We start from the raw sequence: 23,534 nt of genomic DNA, 5'->3' as shown, positions 1-23,534 counted from the left end.
AAGAAGACTGGATAAATATTTGAAGGGGGAAAAATACAGAGGACTATGGGTGAAGATAAGAAAAGGCTGAACCATGTTAATCTGGCATTCGGCTATTGAGCTCTGAAAATCAAAAAAACAACCCGAAGGAGGTACTATTAACTTGTAAATCTCCATTCTATCCTCAGTCAACACTGACTGTAGAACATTTGGGGATTCCTTTTCCAATTATATGTTATTGAATTTGATACTGTACTAGTCACTAGACAATGCAATGAATGATTGGGCAACACTTCAGTACAGACTGTACTAGTATCCATGTAACAGTGCTGCAATAATACAACTGGATGACTCACTGACCTCATCTCTAGTCCTGGTAGTGACTGGCAGGCACTGACTGGCCTAACAGCGCCAGGGACCTGGGTTCGATTCCCAGCTTGGGTCACTGTCTGTGTGGAGTTTGCATGTTTTTCCCGTGTCTGCGTTGGTTTCCTCCGGGTGCTCCGGTTTCCTCCCACAGTCCAAAGATATGCAGCTTGGGTGAATTGGCCGTGCTAAATTCTCCCTCAGTGTACCCAAACAGGTGCTGGAATGTGGCAACTAGGGATTTTCACAGTAGCTCCATTGCAGCGTGACTGTAAGCCTACTTGTGACACTAATAAATAAACTTTAACTTTAAGAAAGGAAAAGCAAATAACTTCTTGTGGCCGTCCAGAAGTTTGGATTTTTTTTGTAAACTCTGTAGATAATTACTTTAGCAAGTGACTTGAATTGGATGAGGTTTTCTCACCTCTGTCGAGGAAGCTTATTTGCTAAAGGGAAGTATGAACAAATCCAATGGAGACATTAAACAAAATTCTTTTCTGGGATGCATCAATGAGGATTGTCTCTCTGAAGAGTTGAATGTGACTAGTTTGGAGTATGTCCAATATCCCCCCACCAGTACTGATGTGGTGGCAGCCACAAGTTTCCATTCCTCTTGTTCTTCTGCAGTCCTTTTTTCACTTTGTAACCGGGGTGTGAAAATTAAATCCACATTATTACACCCTAATGCCTCCGTGACAGTTAAAATATATCCTTAACTGCATTAGTCCTCTGTGGCCAAGTGGCCAACGGCTTAAGCAACTCGGCCCAACATAAAATCGAACACTAAATTATACACCGCTAAATAACTTCTGCAAGCAAGGTCTGATGAAATGCGGACAGGCCAAGGTTACCACGGTAAAAAGCCAACAGGGACCAACCTAGATCTGTCTTGCAAAATGAACAGAGATGCTCGACCTTAACAATGGGAGACCCGAAACCCATCGAGAGGTGCTCAGCCAGAACAATAGAAAAATACATGTTTGTGTTTCAGGCAGACTCCTTGGCATTTCAAATTGAGCATATCTTGAAAGGGGATATGTCCATCCAGGATGACCCAGCCCAACCTGGGTGCTGTGATCCCCACCCTATGACCCCATTAGCTGAGAGCCTGAGAACATTCCAGAATAGAAAGCTGGAGACAACCGGCCTGCTGCAACCCGTGACGATGGAAGACGACATACGAGATCCACCTTTGTACCAAGACGACCCTGAGTTCATCCGTCGACACGAGCTCAGTGAATTGAATCCAACAACCAGTCAAGTTCACCAGAGCAGGTGTTTTTCAGGCAGTCAGCCTAGTTTAGGGAAAAGCTAACTTAATTTGTCTAAGAGTTGTTCCTTTAAGTTGTTTTAATAAAGCCAAGTTTGAACCACAGTCCTTCGTCTCAAAAAGTCAGAGCACCTGGGTAAATGTGTTCTTCAGTAATAAAGTGGTTGCAGTGTCTATATAGAATATTTCTTCAGCAAAACCTCCCTTTGAACGTCTCATTCTTACAAACAATTGTGTGTTCTGGAAAAACATTTGTGTGATTTGCTTTCAGCTTAATTCATTTCAAACTTTCAGCCCATTTACCAGCCAATTTGATATGGCGCATGCAGTTTGCAGGCTTTACACAAGATGACTTTCCAATGCAACTGAAAATAATTATTCCATCGCTAAATCCCATCCCCAAGTTTGATTTGCAAGTGACATTTCCAATAAGTAATTGTTCGTCGAGTGCAAAGTACATTCACCAAAGTTTTCTGAACTTTAATTTCCTAACTACATCTGGACAGAAAGCACATCAGATCAATGAGCTTTGATCGAGTTCTGAAGAAAGGTTATTGATCCGAAACGTTAAGACTATATCTCTCTCCATAGGTTCTGCCTGACCTGAATATTTGCAGCAACTTGTGGTTTTATTTCAGATTTTTTGAAACAATCAACCCGTCTTTTCCCACGCCAAACTTCCACTCTGATTTCTCAGATCCTTGCGACAAACTTGCAACGTTTGATGCCACAATCTTCCATTTATTTCTTGTGGATTGGGTCAGAATAAGCTGGTATTCTGTGGACAATGGGTGAATAGGATTCTTATTGTTGTGGAAGTGTTGGTTTGGTGGAGGGGAGGCACTAATGCAACATCTGCCATGGCACCATCATCAAAGGATCATTATTCATTTGTGTTTTTCTTCATTTCCTAGTCTGCCTATGCTGGTGAACTTATCTTCCACGTTAAGGATCCTTAATGTAAGTAGAAAAACCATGCCCAATGGAAATGATTCTTTTTCTCCTCTAACAGACACATTCTACGAGCTATCCAGGAAATATCTCGTCAGTTGCTAAGCCATAACTGCATTTCTGCATACTCAAGTCTGCAGCAGTATACGTAGACTATCCCTTTACATCTTCCATCAGATTTTAGTAAAATGTAATAAAAGTAGACAATCTGAAAACAAGCCTGCAATTTTTTTGTGTTACCATTTTGTTTTAACATAGATAACCTTTATATACAAATTCTTTAATAAGCTGAGCCTGCACAACGTTGCATTCTGACTTTCCATTGTTTTTTTTGGAGGCCATCCACAGGGATTTAACAACGCGTTTCACAAACGAATTCTGGAACCCATCCAATACAGGTCTCAATATCATCATTGTCCTCGCACATTGTAGGTGTGAAAGGTGACAGTGTCAGTCATTATTTCAAAAACTAGGACTGGCTTCTATCCATCCCTGACCCACTACAACGTCAGAATATTAGCGTTTAAAATAATAAAGGATTTCTATAGATACAGAAAACTCATTCCTTCTGGTGCAGTGAACCAGAATCCAGAAGGCATAACCTTAAAACAGCTGGGTCGTTTCTGAATGAAAATGGGAAGTACTTTTCCCACACTCTGGATAATGGAAACCTGGAATTCTTCATCAAAGCAGCTGTGGATGTGGAGTCAAATTTACAAGACTGAAGCAGAATTTTGTAGGGAAAGGATATCATGGTAAATAGTACAGGTTTAATGGACTGAATGGCCTAATCCTGTACCTTTTAGCTGAGAACTGGCATCACAACCAGTATGGGCGGCATGGTGGCACAGTGGTTAGCCTCACAGCGCCAGGGACTCAGGTTCGATTCTCGCTCATCTGTGCGGAGTCAGCACATTCTCCCCATGTCTGCATGGGTTTCCTCCGGGTGCTCCAGTTTCCTCCCACATTCCGAAAGTTAGGTGCATTGGCCATGCTAAATTCTCCTGCAGTGTACCCAAACAGGCACCTGAGTGTAGCAACTTCCATTGCAGTATAAGTCTACTTGTGACACTAATAAATAAGCTAAACTATCACAACAAAAACAGAAAATGCTGGAAAATCTCAGCGGGTCTGACAGCATCTGTGGAGAGAGAATAGAGCCAACGCTGAGACTGGATGACCCTTCGTCACAGCCACTATCACTATCCTTTTCCCATCAAGTGAGAGTTTCATAGCTTAACACAGACACAAATACAGGACCACAATTCAAAGACAGCTTACAAAGGGAGTGACCAAAAACTGTTTGTGATCGAATGGTGGTTAGGTGACTCCTCCATCTGAAGGATTGGAAACAAATTTTTAAAGCTCAAGGCAGTTTATTCATTTACTAACAATTCAAAAATGTTCATTTGGATCACAAAGCCTCAAAACTAACTTTTAAAATGTCTCCAGGAGAAAATGGCTCTGCGCTTTAGAAAACTAGGGTTTACGTCTTGTGCATTCAAAAACTAACACGACCTTTCCTTCCTGTTAAATATTATTCTAATCACTTTGTATTACAGAAAAAAATGGGAGCTTAGCAGATCCTGTGGTGAAAATATTGCAACAGTATAAGCGCTGTTGCTGAAGTTTGATTTACAACACAAAAACACTTGCCGAAGTGGAATAGTTATAAGTCACAAATATTGCCCTTTTTGGCAATACTATAGCTCCCTTCAATTACCAGGCACCTTGCTTGTACAATAAAGATTTATCAATATTACTTAAGTTTAAGTTTATTTATTAGTGTCACAAGTATGCTTACATTAACACTGTAATGAAGTTACTGTGAAAATCCCCTAGTCGCCACACTACGGCACCTGTTCGGGTACATTGAGGGAGAATTTAGCATGGCCAATGCACCCCAACCAGCACGTCTTTCGGACTGTGGGAGGAAACCGGAGCACCCGGAGGTAACACACGCAGACAAGGGGAGAATGTGCAGACTCCGCACCGACAGTGACCCAAGCCAGGAATCGAACCCGGATCCCTGGTGCTGTGAGGCAGCAGTGCCAACCAGTGCGCCACCGTGCCGCCCGTTGACTTCTCTGTCAGCTGCTACGAATGATCGAGACAAAGAGATAACACAAGGTGGCTCGGGCTGGAAAGGAGAAGGTCAAACTGGTGCTTTACAGAGGTTGGTTTTCAGGCACATTGTTGGGCCAGACTACATTTGAGTTTCACCTTTACATCAAACTATACTATATCCAAGCACTTGATGCCAACATGGGTTACATGAAGAGGTCCTCCATTCCAAAAGAGAAAATGCTGGAAAATCTCAGCAGGTCTGGCAGCATCTGGAAGGGGAGAATGGTCCTCCATTCAATGGAACTAACATTGCTTACTTGATGAACACAACCATGCGGGGGCTGGATAGGGTGGAGGAGGAGAGATTCTTTCCACTTAGTAAGGAAGTTAAAACTAGAGGACACAGCCTCAAAATAAAGGGGGGTCGGTTTAAGACAGAGTTGAGGAGGAACTTCTTCTCCCAGAGGGTGGTGAATCTCTGGAATTCTCTGCCCACTGAGGTGGTGGAGGCTACCTCGCTGAATATGTTTAAAGCGCGGATGGATGGATTCCTGATCGGTAAGGGAATTAAGGGTTATGGGGATCAGGCGGGTAAGTGGTACTGATCCACGTCAGATCAGCCATGATCTTATTGAATGGCGGGGCAGGCTCGAGGGGCTAGATGGCCTACTCCTGCTCCTTATGTTCTTATGTTCTTATGTTCTTATTTGCTGAAGAGTTATTTTTAAATTATCCCGTTAAACCTTTAAAAATGGATGATCATATCCTTTTCACATGCAACATCTAAAATAATACTTCAATGTCAAGAAACAGCACAACGGACCAACAGCACATATTCCAAAGGCTTGCTTAAAAAGGAACATAATTACAGTCCTTTGCAGCACTGACCATGAATGTTACTGAATTGAACCGCAAGATTAGCAATTGATCTGCAAACCTACCTTACTCTCTGTTCCAGCATGCTGGCGTACAGCTGCAACCATCTCCAACTTGGCATTGTTCGGGACATTGGCAAATCGCCACTGCTGTGACAAATCCAAAACTGTTCTCTGGAACCTGCAATCAACCAACCAACCATCAATATTCAACTTCTGCTACATTTCAACATACAACCTTCAAACCTATACCCTCAAAATTCAAGAGAATATTTTTTAGATCCCCATTACAATTCATTGTTTTGGTGGTGTGCGATGAAATATTTATCCTAAAAATCTACAGGATATCATTGCTTACTAACATGCTTAAAGTTAAATTTGGAATAACCTTTTATAGCAAGCAATGTATCAAAGATATCGCTTTAAGGGTAGGACACTGAACATTCAACTGCCATTCAGAGCTACCACTTTTATCCACCTGAAGCGGAACATTAAACAATGAGAATTCTGGAAATAGAAGGTATTGTCCTCGCTCCCTTTATGTAACTCTAGAGCTGTTTTGAGTTGAAGAGCTCCAAAGTAGACATTAGCATTGAGGGATGTAAATGGTCTCGGGTGAGATGGGGAGTTTATGTATTGTGATGTACAAGGTATCACAATTGCGTGAGACAGGCTGAATGACTTGTTCCATGTGCCTTTGTTTGTATGTGCATAGAGTAATTTCATGAAACTGGGTATGTCCTGCTGAGATCAGGCATGGCTCCGTGCAGTCTACCAGAATTGATAGCCTGTTAAAACATCTTTCAGATTACAATCACTGCAAAATCATTTCAACCAAGTTTTGCATTGTTCCTAAAGGAATTTCCTCATTTAACAAATCCTGTTGGATTAACCACAAACAGAAGGCACTCCTTCCGGTGCAAAACTGTCACAATTGCCAATAAAAGGTAAATGAGGATCATCTATCCTTCAAAATGGTCCCCTGGAATCTTGTTCTATGTTTACTAGAAAAGTAGAGATTGAAGAGATCCTTCTGCTGTCTCTGGTTAAATTTACACAATATCCCTTTACATAAGTTTTATCCACATCAAAAATGGTCATGCGAAAAAAATTCCAACAGTGAACCACATCAATTTACAAGAAGGATTTCATCAATTTTTTTTTTATTCTTCCACAGGATGTGGGTGTCACTGACTAGGCCAGCATTCATTTCCCATCCCAAAGTGCCCTAGAGGAGGTGGTGAGCTGCCATTTTGAACCACCACAGTCCATCTGGTGTAAGTACACCCACAATGCTGTTTGAGAGGGAGTTCCAGGATTTTGACCCAGGAACGGCAATATAGTTCCTTGTCAGGACGGTGTGTGGCTTGGAGGAGAACTTGTAGGTGATGGTGTCCCCATGCATCTGCTGCCCATGTCCTTCGAGGTGATAGAGGCCGTGAGTTTGGAAGGTGCTGTCTAAGGAGTCTTGGTGAGTTGCTGTGGTGCATTTTGTAGATGGAATATACTACTGTCACTGTTCGTTGGTGAAGGGAGTGAAGATTTAAGATGGTGGGAGGGTGCCAATCAAATGGGCTTTGTCCTGGATGACATTGAGCTTGAGTGTTGTTGGAGCCACACTCATCCAAGCAAGTGGAGAGTATTCCAATGCACTCCTGACTTGTGCCTTGTAGATGCTAGACAAGCTTTGGGGAGTAAAGAGGTGAGTTTGGTGCCACAGGATTGCCAGCCTCTGACCTTCTCATGTAGCCATAGTATTTATATTATATTCAGTTTCTGGTTGATGCCTTTGTTTTATTCATTTGTGGAATGTGGGCAGCGCTGGCCGGCCAGCATTTATTGCCCATCCTGAGTTGCCCTTGAGAAGGTGGCGATGAGCTGCCTTCTTGAATCGCTGCAGTCCATGTGCTGTGGAATGACCCACAATGCCGTTAGGGAGGGAATTCCAGGATTTTGACCCAGCGACTGCAAAGGAACGGCTAACCCCAGGATGTTGCAAGTGGGGGATTTAGCAACAGTAATACCAATGAATATCAGTGGAGGTGGTTAGAATCTCTCTTGTTGGAGGCGACCAGTGCCTGGAACTTCTGTGGCATGAATCCTATTTGTCAATTATTAGCCCAAACTTGAATGTTGTCCAGGTTTTGCTGCACATGAACATGGGCTGCTTCTGTATCCAAAACGTTATGAACGGTGCTGAACATTGTGCAATCATCAGCGAACTTCCTCAGGTCTGACCTTATGTTGAAGGGAAGATCGTTGATGAAGCAGCTGAAGATGGTTGGGCCTAGGACACGATACAGAGGAAATCCTGCTGCGATGTCCCAGGGCCGAGCTGATTGACCTCCAACAACTACAAGTATCTTCTTTCGTGTGAGGTATGACTCTAACCAGTGGAGAGTTTTCCATGTGAATCCCATTGACTCCAGTTTAGCGAAGGCTCCTTGATGTCACACTTGGTAAAAATGCTGTCTTCATGTCAAGGACAGTCACTCTCAACGCATCTCTTGATTTCAGCTCTTTTCCCATGCTTGGACTAAGGTTGTAATGAGGTCAGGAATTGAGTGGTCTTAGCGGAACCCAGAATGAGTGCCTGACAACAGGTTATTGCTGAATAAATGCTACTTGATAGCATTGTCAACACCACCTTCCATCACTTTGCAGACAGTCATTAACTGATGGGGCAACAACTGACAGGTTGGATTTGTCCTGCTTTTTGTGGACAGGACACACCTGGGCAATTTTCCACATTACCAGGTAGGTGCCAGTGTTGTAGTTGTACTGGAACAGCTTGGCTCTATGCATTGCTAGTTCTGGAGCACAAGTTTTGAGTACTATTGCTGGAATATTGTCAGGGCCCATAGCCTTCGCAGTATCCAGTATCATCAGCCATGATATCAGGTGGACTGAATTAAATTGGCTGAAGATTTGCAGCTGTGATCCTGGGGACCTCAGGAGGAAGCCAAAGTGGTGCACCCACTCAGAGCTTCTGGCTGAAGATGGTTGCAAATATTTTGGCCGTGTCCACCATTATTCACAACTGGATGTGACAAGACTGCAGTGCTTAGATATGAATCTTTCATTGTGGGATTGGTTAACTTTGTCTATTACATGCTGCTTACACCAAGTACACATGCAAGTAGTCCGGAGTTGTAGCTTCACCCAAGTTGACATCTCAATTTTAGGTATACCTGGTGTTGTTCCTGGCATGACCTCCTGCATTCTTCATCGAACCAGGGTTGATCCCCTGGTTTGATAGTAATGGTAGTGTGGACTTGCCACGCCACTTTTCAGCTGCTGATGGTGCAAGTGCCTGATGGATGTCCCATCCTGAGTTGATCGATCTGTTTGAAATCTATCACATTTAACACGTTGAAAGTGCCACATAACAATCTGCTTACAATTTTTGTAAAAGCAGAAAAAATAATGTTAACAAAGTATTTTAAAATCCTTTTAGGCCACTATAAAGGTTATAAGTGGTGCAAAATAGTTGGAATCATGCATGGCACAAAAAGCCCATTAAATATGTTTTATCCCAAATTCAGCTCGCCAAATCCTGGTCTCCAATGGACATTATAACAACTTACATTTACATAGCGCCTTTAATATGGTGAAACATCCCAAAGCAGGTCTCAAAGGCAAAGGTGGTAAAGATACTGGGAGGAGGAATTGGAAGAGTATTCATCATTGCTGATAATTCTACCAACAATTGTGCACAGTTGTGTCAAATCAGAATCAAGGAGGATACAGAAATAAGACTGATAGAGATTACAGTGTAAGAAAAGCCATGAAGAAATTTGCAAACAATGGTAAGAATTTTGAAATGAAAGCTTTGGGCTCATCCCCAAGTATATGGCCATTCAGTTTCCGTCACCAGTAAATCCAACAGGGATCCAAATGTAGTAAGAATGTGGAATGTGGAACTTGTTACCTAAAGCAGTGGTTGAGGTGAATAACAGAAACATTTAAGAGGAAAATGGATAAGTGCATGAGGGAGTGAAGAATAGTAGGATATGCCAATAGGGATAGATAAAGAATGGTGGAAGGAAGTTTGCATGGGCATCAATGCCAACATAGACCAGGTGGGCTGAATGGCCTGTTCCTGCACTGCAATTCTTTGAAATTTGAACACAGCAGAATGCATCATGCAATAATATAAAAGTGCTTGTTGACAATATAAGCATGCACATGAATGTTTATACTGTACAGATATAAACAGAACTTCTGCAAGATTACATACAGATGACAATGTTAGATAACAGCAGGATGCCAAGTGTAGTATTCCAATAGAAAGGTCTAAACTAGCCTGAGTCAAGGCAAAAAGGTCTAAGTACTTTAAATAAAAAAGTACCTCCCTTAAGTCACACAGATTTTAATTGTGTTTCAGCTAGCAAACTTTCAGGTTAGACTGTGTTCATTAGGTTCAGGCCACAACTCAGTATCTATATCGAATTACATTTCACAGAATATACAGCCTAGAAACACATCAAATTTACTCAACTGGTCTGTACTGGGATCTAGTACCTAGGCCTGCAACCAAATGCATATCTGTATGCTCGAATGTACCATTGCTTGCAGATTGTTGGCAGCATTCTTCACAGCAAGTCCTGTGATGGGCAAATTGTTATATGCACTACAACATATTACGAATTAAACGTGTAGAAAGTCCTTAAGAAGTTATGAGCGTCTATCTCAATCTGAAAATTGTTATATATAGGGTGAACTAGGTCAGGGGGAGGGAGCAAGCCAAATTTAACTTTGCAGCACAATACACCTCATTATACACCAGCATAATATCTGGCTTAGTCCAAGCACGACACTGGATCCACTTGTGATTTACATCAAGGAGAGAGACTTAGCTATAATTATTTGAGTTTGATTTATTGTCACATGTATTCCTATACTGTGAAAAGTATTGTTTCTTGTGCACTAAACAAAGCATACTGTACATAAAGAGAGAGTGCAGAATGTTACAGTCATAGCGAGGAGTAGAGAACGATCAACTTAATGCATGGTAGGTCCATTCAAAAGTTTGATGGCAGCAGGGAAGAAGCTGTTTTTGAGTCAGTTGGTACGTGATCTCAGACTTTGTATCTTTTTCCCGACGGAAGAAAGTGGAAGAGAATATATCTGGGGTGTGTGGGGTCCTTGATTATGCTGGCTGCTTTTCTGAGGCAGCAGGAAGTGTGGACAGTGTCAATGGATGGGAGGCTGATTTGAGTGCAGGACTGGGCTTCATTCACGACCCTTTGTAGTTTACTGCGGTCTTGGACAGAGCAGGAGCCATACCAAGCTGCGATACAACCAGAAAGAATGCTTTCCATGGTGCATCTGTAGAAGTTGGTGAGAGGTATAGTGGGCATGCCAAATTTCCTTAATCTCCTGAGAGGGCAGAGGCATTGGTGGGCTTTCTTAACTATAGCATCCGCATAGAGGGACCAGGACAGGTTGTTGGTGATCTGGACACCTAAAAACCTGAAGCTCTGTATGCAAACGTGCAGCAATCATTGCAAAAAGGTTACTCAACAAATGTGTTAAAAAGTCATAAATGGAGACAGTGGTTTGCATCAGATGACAGGGTGTCAGAAAGCAGCCCATTTTCTCCACCCAGATGTAGATTTATCCATGACTCTTACAAAACAACATTTGATTTTGGGCAGTCCCAAATCAGGGGGATGCTATCCAGAAAGGTGAACGATTTCAACAGAAAAGACAATGAAACAAATGTATAACTATGCAGAAGCAGGTTGGTGGTTTCCTTCCCGGAACCTTTGCACTTCAAGGTAAAGGCAAACAACAAAAATCAGGCATTACTAATTGGATATAAGATTCTTACTTGAGAGCATATTCCTCAGGATTCAATTTTTGTTTTCTACACACCTCTTCTAAAACCTAATAAATAGAAAAATATAATGATAAGTAACAATCATTTTACTTTAGAAAGACGGATTTTTTTTGGCTGCAAGAGAAAAACATGTTTCACAAAAAGATCTATTCAGTAGCAAGGTTGGATGAAAATCAAGAAGGAAATGTTCCCTTTTCGTAATTTTAGCCGATGAATGATAGATCGAGGAGAATTCAAATCAAAGCTCAGCTCAATGTCAACTTTAAGCAAATCACAATTCCTCAGGTGTCTGCATGGGTTTCCTCCGGGTGCTCCGGTTTCCACCCACACTCCAAAAGACGTGCTGGTTAGGTGCATTGGCCATGCTAAATTCTCCCTCAGTGTACCCGAACAGGCGCCAGAGTGTGGCGACTGGGGGATTTTCACAGTAACTTCATTGCAGTGTAAGCCTACGTGTGACCGATAAGTGAATTCCATCAAATGGCTATCAAAAGTGTGTGCGCGTGTGACTGGGGTTAGACATCATGGGCGCTGCTGCCATAACGTTTCAACAATTCAGCATTCAATCCTTTATTTTCTATATTTGCCATCTGGCTTATTGGGGACAGAACACAAATTTACACTACTTTTAATGTGAAGCATTTCTGACAACACTCCTGAAAAGTCTAGCTCAAATTTTAAAGTTCTGCCCCCTTGTTCTGAACACATATTAGGTAGAATTTTCCCACAAATATTACCAAGTGTCATCTTTTAAGTTTATTTATTAGTGTCACAAGTAAGCTTACATTAGCACTGTAATGAAGTTACTGTGAAAATCCCTCAGTCGCCACACTCCGGCACCTGTTCGGGTACACTGAGGGAGAATTTAGCCTGGACAATGCACCTAACCAGCACGTCTTTCGGACTGCGGGAGGAAACCGGAGCACCCGGAGGAAACCTACGCAGACACTGGGAAAACGTGCAGACTCCGCAAAGATAGTGGCCCAAGCCGGGAATCGAACCCGAGTCCCTGGCACTGTGAGACAGCAGTGCTAACCACTGTGCCACCATGCCGCCCCATCTCCAGCGAGAAAAACGGTGAGAATCCCGGTGGGTGGGTCAATGTGATCCAGATCATAATTCTGCCTCACTTGTCATTTTTCTGGAGCTTGTGGAGATTCTTGCCAGGAAGGAGATGTACAGGAACTGAAGGCGCTGGCAAGACCAGCTCCTCAGGGATGAGGTGCCATTTTTAAAAAGTGCCCTGACTTCAAAGTGAAATTGAAGGATACCTTTCCTCCCCACCATTGACAACGGTACCCCCCACAAGAACAAGGAACACCCCAGACTCTGGACCCTCCATCATTAAATTTCCCGGTCAGTTCTCCCCGGCATGACAGCATGAGGGCAACCCACCCCACCTCTCCACCCTCACCAGCAGTGCCTCTCACAAGTGTGTGAAATGCCAATATGGAGTCGCTGGAGATCCCCCATGGCCCACCTCCTGAAGTGCCAGATTGGTATTGCTTACTGGTTGGCACTGCCGAGGGCTGTACCTGGTCACTGCCAAGCCATGTACCTGAGCACCTGTGGGCTTCAATAACCTCCAAGTGCCTCCGTGAAGCCATCACGCCTGGTCTCTGTTTGTGGAGACCAGTAGCAGTTTGCACCGGAGGGTCAGTGAATCCGGCTCTAAACCAACCCTGCATTCACTGCAATTTAAATATGCTAATCTGGTGCACACACTCATTGGGTGTGAATCAGATTACATCGGCAATGGGGGAAGCAGGGAGAATCCCAAATGGGATTCTTGTCGGTGCAAATTGTGTTCGGCTCCTCTTGTGATATTCTCCAGCCATGATGTGATTTGCACCAGGGCACACGGGGGCCAGAGAATCACCCTCATTACGTCCACTACTGTGCATTCTTAAAGAGGATTCCACCAGAAATTGTTCAATGCTTACATAGGTCAGCCACACACAAACATTTGAAAATTACTGTTTTAAAATATCCAACATGACAACAGCAGCACAAGAGTGTATTATTTTGGTACTTTTTTATTTTGTTCTGAAGAGCCAAGTCACACCTTAGGCAGCACTTGTTTCAAACTGAGCAACGTAGTTCATAATTCCCTCCAGCGGTTATTTGGATAATCTAGGGATAGTGACCATGTTTTCATGTTTGATTTTTAATCAAACAGCAATTTTAGGACCAGACTGCTCAGTTTTTTTTGAGTGGGCTATGGGCTATTATTTAAAAATTCTAAACTATAAACAGGAAGCGCAGTAAAGTTTATTTTATATAAAAGCAAAATACTACGGATGATGGAATCTGAAACATAAAATGCTGGAAAATCTCAGCAGGTCTGACAGCATCTGTGGAGAGAGAATAGAGCCAATGTTTCGAGTCAGGGTGACCCTTCGTCAGAACTGGTTTATTTTTTTTCCAATTATCTTCCAGGGTTCTAGTTCTCACTCCACATCAAGTCAGCACCAAGGAGGTAATGAAATTTTGTCCAATCTCCAATTGTTTTGCAGTGGTGGACCCCATTCTCAAGTTTTGCCACAGCTTATTACACCTAATAGATAATCAACATTTGCAAAATCTAAAATGGGGCACAGTGGTAGCTTGAGTTCTTAGTTCTTAAAACGTGTCAAGTGCTCTCACCTCACAGGCGGAAGGCAAGAACTCCAGGATTTCAGCAAATAATATTCTGCAATCAAGGGACTATACATAGTTAAGAGGCGATTTACTTGAGGTGATGAGAGATGAGTAACGGATTTCTAAAGTCACCACAGCACAGGAAGAGGCCTTTTGGCCCATCAAGTTGGAAGAGTAGAGAGAATCTATTTCTTTTGGTGGGAGTGTTCAGAACAAAGGGGCACTTTGTGGAGATGGTCGTGTAGTGGAATTGTCACTAGAGACTAGTAATCCAGAGACCCAGGGCAAGATCTGGGGACCCAGGTTCAAATCCCACCGGAGCAGACAATGAAATATGATCTCAATAAAAATCTGGAAAAAAAAATCTAACAATGACACGAAACCACTGCCAATTGTTGTAAAAATCCATCCGTTTCACTAATGTCCTTTAGGGAAGGAAATCGGTGTTCCTTACCTGGTCTGGCCTACATGTGACTCTAAATGAGAATTTTTTTTAAAATAACATTAGAGCTAGAGGGGCGGCACAGTGATTAGCACTGCTGCCTCACAGCACCAGGGCGGCACGGTAGCACAGTAGGGCGGCACGGTAGCACAGTGGTTAGCAGTGCTGCTTAACACCTCCAGGGACCTGGGTTCAATTCCCGGCTTGGGTCACTGTCTGTGTGGAGTTTGCACATTCTCCTCGTGTCTGTGTGGATTTCCTCCGGGTGTTCCGGTTTCCTCCCACAGTCCAAAGATGTGCAGGTTAGGTTGATTGGCCATGCTAAAAAAAATTGCCCCTTAGTGTCCTGAGATGTGCAGGTTAGAGGGACTAGCGGGTAAATATGTAGGGATATGGGGATAGGGCCTGGGTGGGATTGTGGTCGGTGCAGACTCGATGGGCCAGATGGCCTCTTTCTGCACTGTAGGGTTTCTACGATTTCTACGATTCGGGTTCGATTCCTGGCTTGGGTGACTATGTGGAGTTTGCACGTTCTCCCCATGTCTGCGTGGGTTTCCTCCGGGTGCTCCGGTTTTCTCCCACAGTCTGAAAGATGTGCTGGTTAGGGTGCACTGACCCGAACAGGCGGCGGAGTATGGTGGAATTTCACAGTAACTTCATTGCAGTGTTAATGTAAGCCTTACTTGTGACAAATAAATAACAACAATAAGACGATTTGGGTGACCGCAGACATACTTCACACAAAAAGCAACCATAATTTGACATTTTCACCCCAAAAAACTGCTGAGACCGAGGGGCAATTGAAAATTTCAAAACTGAGTGTTAGATTTGTGAGGTATGTACATTCAGGGTTGGGGAATAAAAGCAGCTAGATGGAGTTAAGCTCAGCTCTAACTGAATGGCAGGGCAGACTCAATCAAACAGCTGAATGACCTACGTCTGGTCCCATGTTTCTAACCCAGAGAAAATAGGCAAAATGTTAAACTAAGGTCCCATCTGTTTGCTCTGAATAATGTGTGTGTTTTTTTAAAAAATCCCAAACACTTCATCCAAAAGAGCAGGGAGTTCTCTGTGGGCTAACCAACATTCCTCCTCAACCAACACCACCAAAGGGTTTAACCGGTCAATCCTTTCATGATGTTTGTGGTACAATGCTGCGTGCAAATTGGCTGTCGTGTTTGTCTACAAAAGGGATCACACTTCAAAGGTTAATTCGCTGGTCATGAAAGTGCCCGAGAATGTTTTGAGCACATAAAAGGCACTATAAATAGATCATCATTTTTTTTTCACTCTTTTGGGGTGGCTTTGAAAATTAATTTAAAATTGGCAACAAGATCACCTGCGCATTATCACAAATGAAGTTAACACAGAACTCTGAACTTTAATACAAGCAGAAGGATCATTTAGATTTGAAATGTTATCTCTGGTCCTCTCGGCCGAGTCTGTCCAGACTTTATCCAGCATTTTCTTTATTCTTTAAATTTCAGAACTCTACCTTCCCCTTTAACACAAGCAATTTTCAAGGAAGGAAGCCCCCGCCAAGTTAAAAAGCATTCAGAAACAGCTGGCAGAATTGAGGCTTTGAAGTAGAGGGACTGCAAAATGGGGATTATTTTGCCAAATGACAGTGTTGCATTTGAGAAAGTGGGGAGGAGAGAGGTTAACCAACTCAAGGAACAGGGGCAGCTGGTGAACCTATTTAGTGTAAAGTGAGTCAGATCTTTTTATTAGAGCATGTCATTCCTTTGAAAGGCTGGCAGGGTATGTTGGCTCTGAAGAAGGGTCATCCAGACTCGAAACGTTGGCTCTATTCTCTCTCGATGTGGAGACGCCGGCATTGGACTGGGGTAAGCACAGTAAGAAGTCTCACAACACCAGGTTGAAGTCCAACAGGTTTATGTGGTAGCACAAGCCACAAGCTTTCGGAGCACTGTCCCCACCTGATGAAGGGGGTAGCGCTCCGAAAGCTTGCGCTACCCAACAAAGTCCAACATTTGGTAGCACAAGCCTTCGGAGCACTGCCTCTTCATCACCCGATGAAAGGGGCAGCGCTCCGAAAGCTTGCGCTACCAAATAAACCTGTTGGACTTTAACCTGGTGTTGTGAGACTTCTTACTCTATTCTCTCTCCACAGATGCTGTCAGACCTGCTGAGATTTTCCAGCATTTTCAGTTTCAGATTCCAGCATCCACAGTAATTCACTTTTATCTTACGCTGAGGGTATTTTGTTTTATTGTGGAAAGGACCTCATTGCAATCTGGAATAGGCAGGTGATAATAAAAGATGTGCAGCCCAGCAATAAAATATATCTCACACACACAGAGACATATGTGAACCTAGTGTGAGGTTAGCTGGCCATGGGGATGCTCACAGTGAAGGTTTGCAATCTGCAGTCCCCTGTGTGAGGGGCACTGCCAGTTTGGTCACCCAGCTCCAGGTGCCAAGGCCCGGCGAGCCAGGCAGAGGAATCCCCTCACAAGGTGCAGCTTGCCGGGAGTGGGGTTCATTTCAGTCCGGGGCCCCCTCTCTCTTTCTCTCTCTCTCACCTGTAGCAGCGGGGTACTCGCCGCCACTTTCACCTGCTGCCGCCTCCCATTCGGCGCCAGCACCGTGACCGCCGCCGCCATCGCCCCTCTGTCTCTCTCTCTCTCTACTCCAAGCGCACACCGCGCAGGCGCGGCTGCCGGCCCCCAAAACGGCCGGCCACGCGCATGTCAATCAGGGGAAAGAGCCGCCAATGGGAACGCTGCCCCCCCCAGGCCAGAGCTGCGGCCAATCAGCGTTGGCCGCAAAGTAACAGCCAATCGGTGCACAGCTTGGCCTCCTCCGCGCAGCCAATCAGAGAGGAACGGGTCTGGGTCGGAGCCAATCAACAATAAGCAACGCAGCCAATCGGTGCAGAATTGGCCAGCTCGACCAATCAGAGTAACCCACCCAGCTCAGCCAATCAGAGTAACCCACCCAGCACAGCCAATCAGAGTAACCCACTCGGCTCAGCCAATCAAAGTAACCCACCCAGCTCAGCCAATCAGAGTAACACACTCAGCACAGCCAATCAGAGTAACCCACTCAGCTCAGCCAATCAGAGTAACCCACTCAGCTCAACCAATCAGAGTAACCCACTCAGCTCAGCCAATCAGAGTAGCCCACTCAGCTCAGAGGATCAGTGTAACCCACCCAGCACAGCCAATCAGAGTAACCCACTCAGCACAGCCAATCAGAGTAACCCACTGAGCTCAACCAATCAGGGTAACTCACTCAGCTCAGCCAATCAGAGTAGCCCACTCAGCTCAGAGAATCAGTGTAACCCACCCAGCACAGCCAATCAGAGTAACCCACCCAACACAGCCAATCAGAGTAACCCACTTAGCTCAGCCAATCAGAGTAAACCACCCAGCTCAGCCAATCAGGGTAACCCACCCAGCACAGCCAATCAGAGTAACCCACCCAGCACAGCCAATCAGAGTAGCCCACCCAGCTCAGCCAATCAGAGTAGCCCACTTAGCACAGCCAATCAGAGTAATCCACCCAGCACAGCCAATCAGAGTAACCCACTCAGCTCAGCCAATCAGAGTAACCCACTCAGCACAGCCAATCAGAGTAACCCACTCAGCACAGCCAATCAGAGTAACCCACCCAGCTCAGCCAATCAGTGCAACAAAACCAGAGCACAGCCAATCAGAGTAATCCACTCAGCACAGCCAATCAGAGTAACCCACCCAGCTCAGCCAATCTGTGCAACAAAACCAGAGCACAGCCAATCACTGCATTCAAACCTCAACACAGCCAATCATCCCAATGAACCCAGACGAAGCCAGTTATAGAATTATAGAATCCTACAGTGCAGAAAGAGACTATTCAGCCCATCGAGCCGGCACCGACCACAATCCCACCCAGGCCCTATCCCCATAACCCCTCCCCTGCTAATCCCCCTGACGTTAAGGGACAATTTAGCATGGCCAATCATGGGAACATGGCCTCCCACAGTCCAAAGATTTGATTTGATTTATTATTGTCACATGTATTAGCATACAGTGAAAAGTATTGTTTCTTGCGCGCTATACAGACAAAGCATACCGTTCATAGAGAAGGAAAGGAGAGAGTGCAGAATGTAGTGTTACAGTCATAGCTAGAGTGCAGAGAAACATCAACTTAATGTAAGGTAGGTCCATTCAAAAGTCTGACGGCAGCAGGGAAGAAGCTGTTCTTGAGTCGGTTGGTACGTGACCTCAGACTTTTGTATCTTTTTCCCAAAGAAGGTGGAAGAGAGAATGTCCGGGATGCATGGGGTCCTTAATTATGCTGGCTGCTTTGCCGAGACAGCGGGAAGTGTAGACAGAGTCAATGGATGGGAGACTGGTTTGCATGATGGATTGGGCTACATTCATGACCTTTTGTAGTTCCTTTCAGCCTTGGGCAGAGCAGAAGCCATACCAAGCTGTTATACAACCAGAAAGAATGCTTTCTATGGTGCATCTGTAAAAGTTGGTGAGAGCTGTAGCTGACATGCCAAATTTCCTTAGTCTTCTGAGAAAATAGAGGCATTGGTGGGCTTTCTTAACTATAGTGTCAGTATGGGGGACCAGGACAGCTTGTTGGTGATCTGGACACCTAAAGACTTGAAGCTCTCGAACCTTTCTCGATGTGCGGGTTAGGTTGATTGGCCGTGCATTTGTCTATTAGCATTCATGATTACTTGTAAAGACTTGCTATTCACCCGGTCTACACTGCGCTACATTGTCAGTACTTATCCTTTGACACTCTTGATTACCTGTTTGTGTCAGGCTATCTTCACTACACCTATATACTCTGTGCCTGCGCACCTCATTCCACTTCACCTGATGAAGGAGCAGCGCTCCGGAAGCTTGTGATTTGAAATAAACCTGTTAGATTATAACCTGGTGTTGTGTGCCCTCTTATCGAGTTTTTGATCATCTGGCTTAATATCCCTTTTGTGGCTCTCTGCAGCACCAGGGGACCTTTCATTACGGTAAAGGTGCTATATAAATATAACTTGGTGACATTGTTAGTGACATATGTTCCTCACTTGTTATCCATGGGAAGGTGAAGGGAAGAAGGGATGGGTATTAAGGAGACAGTTGGTATTGCCGGTAAAAAGGTGAGCATTATCTTTGCATTCTAGAATGATTCTGGATTAATGAACACTTTCAGTTAATGAGAGCAGGGATTAATCATGCTTGATGTGGTCCAGGTAGATCTGTTCACACCTGCATCCCTTGAACTTGTTCAGTTTATTTATTAGCGTCACAAGTAGGCTTACATTAACGCTGCAATGAAGTTACTGTGAAAATCCCCAAGTCGCCAAATTCTGGCACCTGTTCGGGTACACAGAGAGAGAATTTAGCATGGCCAATGCACCCTAACCAGCACATCTTTCGGATTGTGGGAGGAAACTGGGGCACCCGGAGGAAACTCACGCAGACACAGGGAAAACGTGCAGACTCCGCGCAGACAGTGACCCAAGCCGGGAATCAACCCGGGGTCCCTGACGCAATGAAGCATCAGTACTAACCACTGTGCCACTGTAGATGGGGGATAATTGGGAATGTCCAGAATGGGAGGGAGAAACAGTGGACAAGGGCTGTCTTTTTTTAACCACTTTCCAGAATGTAACTGTTTCATTGTTTGCCCAAACCCAAACCAGCTGGGGCGGCACGGTAGCACAGTGGTTAGCACTGCTGCTTCACAGCTCCAGGGTCCCGGGTTCGATTCCCGGCTTGGGTCACTGTCTGTGTGGAGTTTGCACATTCTCCTCGTGTCTGCGTGGGTTTCCTCCGGGTGCTCCGGTTTCCTCCCACAGTCCAAAGATGTACGGGTTAGGTTGATTGGCCAGGTTTAAAAAAAAAATTGCCCCTTAGAGTCCTGAGATGTGTAGGTCAGAGGGATTAGCAGGTAAATATGTGGGGGTAGGGCCTGGGTGGGATTGTGGTCGGTGCAGACTCGATGGGCTGAATGGCCTCCTTCTGCACTGTAGGGTTTCTATGATTTCTATGATCAGGATTTTTAAAATTCTGTTTGGTGATTATATCAATTAATTAAACACAAAAAATTCAAACATTTTGATAACACTGTATTAAATACACTAAATATTTTACCAGTCAATGTGATAGAGGAACAATGCGTCAGTAGATGATCAAAATAAAATTTCCTAAGGGGATTTTCACAAATTAAGTGGCTTACACAAATATCTTTTGACATGCATATTGCTCCTGAAAGTGTTAATGTGATAAATGGAAAGTGAGTGACATGATAACCATAATGTCCAAGCAGATTTGTTATATTTAAATCTATGATGGTTTCTGTATTCATTGATAAACTGCATTTCCTGGATGATAGGGGAGAAATTGCACCCAACCTGAGTAACAGAGCTCAAAAGTCAAATCTAATCAAAAAATATAGTTTGCCAAATTTAGTTGCTGCAGATCAGCATCCGCATGCCTCCATATGGGCAGGCATGGTGCCACAGTGGTTAGCACGGCTGCCTCACAGTGCCAGGGACCCTGGTTCGATTCTCGGCTTGGGTCACTGTGTGGAGGAGGAGTCTACACGTTCTCCTCGTATCTGTGTGCATTTCCTCCAGGTGCTCCGGTTTCCTTTGGAGCACCCGGAGGAAACCCACGCAGACACGGGGAGAACGTGCAACTCCACACAGACAGTGACCCAAGCCGGGAATCGAACCCAGGTCCCTGGAACTGTGAGGCAGCAGTGCTAACCACTGTGCCACCATGCCGTCCCGGAACTGGCTGAACTCTACAGCTGATATGCACATTGCCCCCTCATTCTGTGAACCTGATCGGAGAGAAATCATGAGGACCAAGCTGGCTCACCTCTCACATTACCTAGTAAATGAACATGCTTGGGTCACGAGGGATGGCCATTTGATAAAAGTGCGTCGCTGGATAAAAGGTTTGAAAAATAGGGTGGCAAGATGGCACAGTGGTTAGCACTGCTGCCTCACAGCGCCAGGGACCCGGGTTCAATTCCAGTCTCGGGTCACTGTCTGTGTGGAGTCTGCACATTCTCCCCGTGTCTGCGTGGGTTTCCTCCGGGTGCTCTGGTTTCCTCCCACACTCCAAAGATGTGTGGGTTAGGTTGATTGGCCATGCTAAATTGTCCCTTAGTGTCAGGGGGATTAGGGTAAATATGTGGGGTTACAGGGATGGGGCCTGGATGGGATTGTTGTTGGTGCAGGCTCGATGGGCCAAACAGCCTCCTTCTGCTCTGTAGGGATTCAATGAAAAGCACGGTGGCACAGTGGTTAGCACTGCTGCATCACAGCGCCAAGGACCCAGGTTCGATTCCCGGCTTGGGTCACTAACTGTGTGGAGTTTGCACATTTTCCCCATGTCTTCGTGGGTTTCCTCCGGGTGCTCCAGTTTCCTCCCACAGTCCAAAGATGTGCGAGTTAGGTGGATTGCCCGTGATAAATTGCCCCTTGGTGTCAGGGGGATTAGGGTAAATATGTGGGGTTATGGGGATAGGACCTGGGTGGAATTGTTGTCGGTGCAGACTCAAATGGGCTGAATGGCCTCCTTCTGCACTGTAGGGTTTCTATGATTCTCTGATTTTCTATGATTCTAATACTGGCATAATAGATGCTGAGCCAAAGACATTCCAGCAGACATGGGGATGGGTAATCAAAATCTTGATCAGAGGTGAGTCTTAAAGGAGAGGTTAGAAGGGAAGAGACAGAGAGCTGTAGAGAGGAAATTTCAGATGCATTCGACCAGGAAAGACGAAGACATGGTCGCCAACAGTGCAGCCATGAGAGGGGAAGATGCACAAGAATCCAGAACTGGAGAAACATACAGTCTGGGAGATTTCAGGGCTGGAGGTTGTGGCTGATTTTGAGGAAAGGGGCACAAGGCCGTGAAAAGATTTAAATGTGAGGTTCAGAATTTGAAATCAGAACTGCTAGGAAACCAGATGCCAACAGACATCAGTGAAGACATGGGATGTAACAGGATTAGCAGGATTTGGCTTTAGTTAGGTTACAATGACAGAATTTTAAATGGGCAGCATTTTATCAAGGGTGAGTGATGGGTGACTGACAAAGAAGGCATTGAAATAACCTGGTCTGAGGTGACAAAGGCATGGATGAGATCTGAAGCAAAGTGGGTGTTTAAAGTTTTGTTTAAGTTTAAAGTTTATTTATTATTGTCACAAGTAGGCTTGCATTAACACTGCAATGAAGTTACTGTGAAAATTCCCTCGTCACCACACTCTGGCATCTGTTCGGGTACACTAAGGGAGAATTTAGCACGGCCAATCCACCTAACCAACGTGTCTTTCGGACTGTGGGAGGAAACCAGAGCACCCGGAGGAAACCCACACAGACATGGGGAGAACGTGCAGACTCCGCACTGACAGTGACCCAAGCCGGGAATCGAACCCGGGTCCCTGGCGCTGTGAGGCAGCAGTGCTAACCACTGTGCCACCGTGCCAGGTGTGATTAAGAAGATGGAAGTCGCTGGTGTTTGTGACCAAGAGGTCATGGGATTGAAGACTCCAAGGTGGTAATTGTATTATGTTTTATGTATATAAAACTTGTTACATTTTCTGTTTCCATTGTATTACCTGGAGACTACAAATTCCATATTGTGTTGCCTGGGATAATGTAATTTTTGGCAGATGTAAAGTTAAAATGCTAAACAAAATGGCTAATTCTCCCTCTCGTTGCTCAATGGCCAGAGAGAGTATAATTGTACACTTCCACTGTCAAATTAACTCCAGTGATTCAAGCCTGCAAAGTTCCACGGTGATATGGTTCAATACCATACAGTATGGTGTATTAACTCACACAGAGACAGTTTCCATCAAAAGATGCCATTTATTTAGACAATTCCCAATAATCTCTATTAAGGTAACAGTCAGTCTTCCCTGCAGACATGTGAGAGGTATTTAAAGGAATGAGGAGCATTCGAGAATTATATGCACACAGAAAATAAATTAAAAAGTAAATAGAAATAACATTTTAATTATATTATCTTATAAGCCAAAGGGCATTTCATCATTAGTGAGCTAACTCTTCAAACTCATTTATGCAATTATTTAAAAGGTAGTTAAAATACCAGAAAG

At 44.4% G+C, this 23,534-nt stretch overlaps 1 protein-coding gene across 5 annotated transcripts in view; it reads right to left on the bottom strand.

The window, feature by feature from the left end:
• aspscr1 (ASPSCR1 tether for SLC2A4, UBX domain containing) overlaps positions 1 to 17,130 on the bottom strand; it is a 240,170-nt gene extending 223,040 nt beyond the window's left edge. For 4 of the 5 annotated variants that reach the window (XR_013499185.1, XR_013499186.1, XM_078225724.1 and 1 more), the window contains exons 1-3: positions 16,982 to 17,102; positions 11,345 to 11,400; positions 5,575 to 5,689 (exon numbers count right to left, since the gene is read on the bottom strand). Coding sequence is in view for 3 of the 5 variants with exons in the window: in XM_078225724.1 (XP_078081850.1) it covers positions 5,575 to 5,689; positions 11,345 to 11,400; positions 16,982 to 17,062 (252 nt within the window). In the remaining 2 variants the exon portion in view is untranslated. Of the gene's footprint in view, positions 1 to 5,574; positions 5,690 to 11,344; positions 11,401 to 16,981 lie in introns of all 5 variants that reach the window. The other variant, XM_078225723.1, reaches the window with a different exon arrangement.
• Between the last annotated feature and the right edge of the window lie 6,404 nt (positions 17,131 to 23,534).

The sequence above is a fragment of the Mustelus asterias genome, chromosome 12 (genome assembly GCF_964213995.1).
Source record: "Mustelus asterias chromosome 12, sMusAst1.hap1.1, whole genome shotgun sequence".
Classification (NCBI taxonomy): domain Eukaryota; kingdom Metazoa; phylum Chordata; class Chondrichthyes; order Carcharhiniformes; family Triakidae; genus Mustelus; species Mustelus asterias.
The sequence above is the reverse complement of the archived record's forward strand: the minus strand, read 5'-3'. Positions and strand labels throughout refer to the sequence as shown.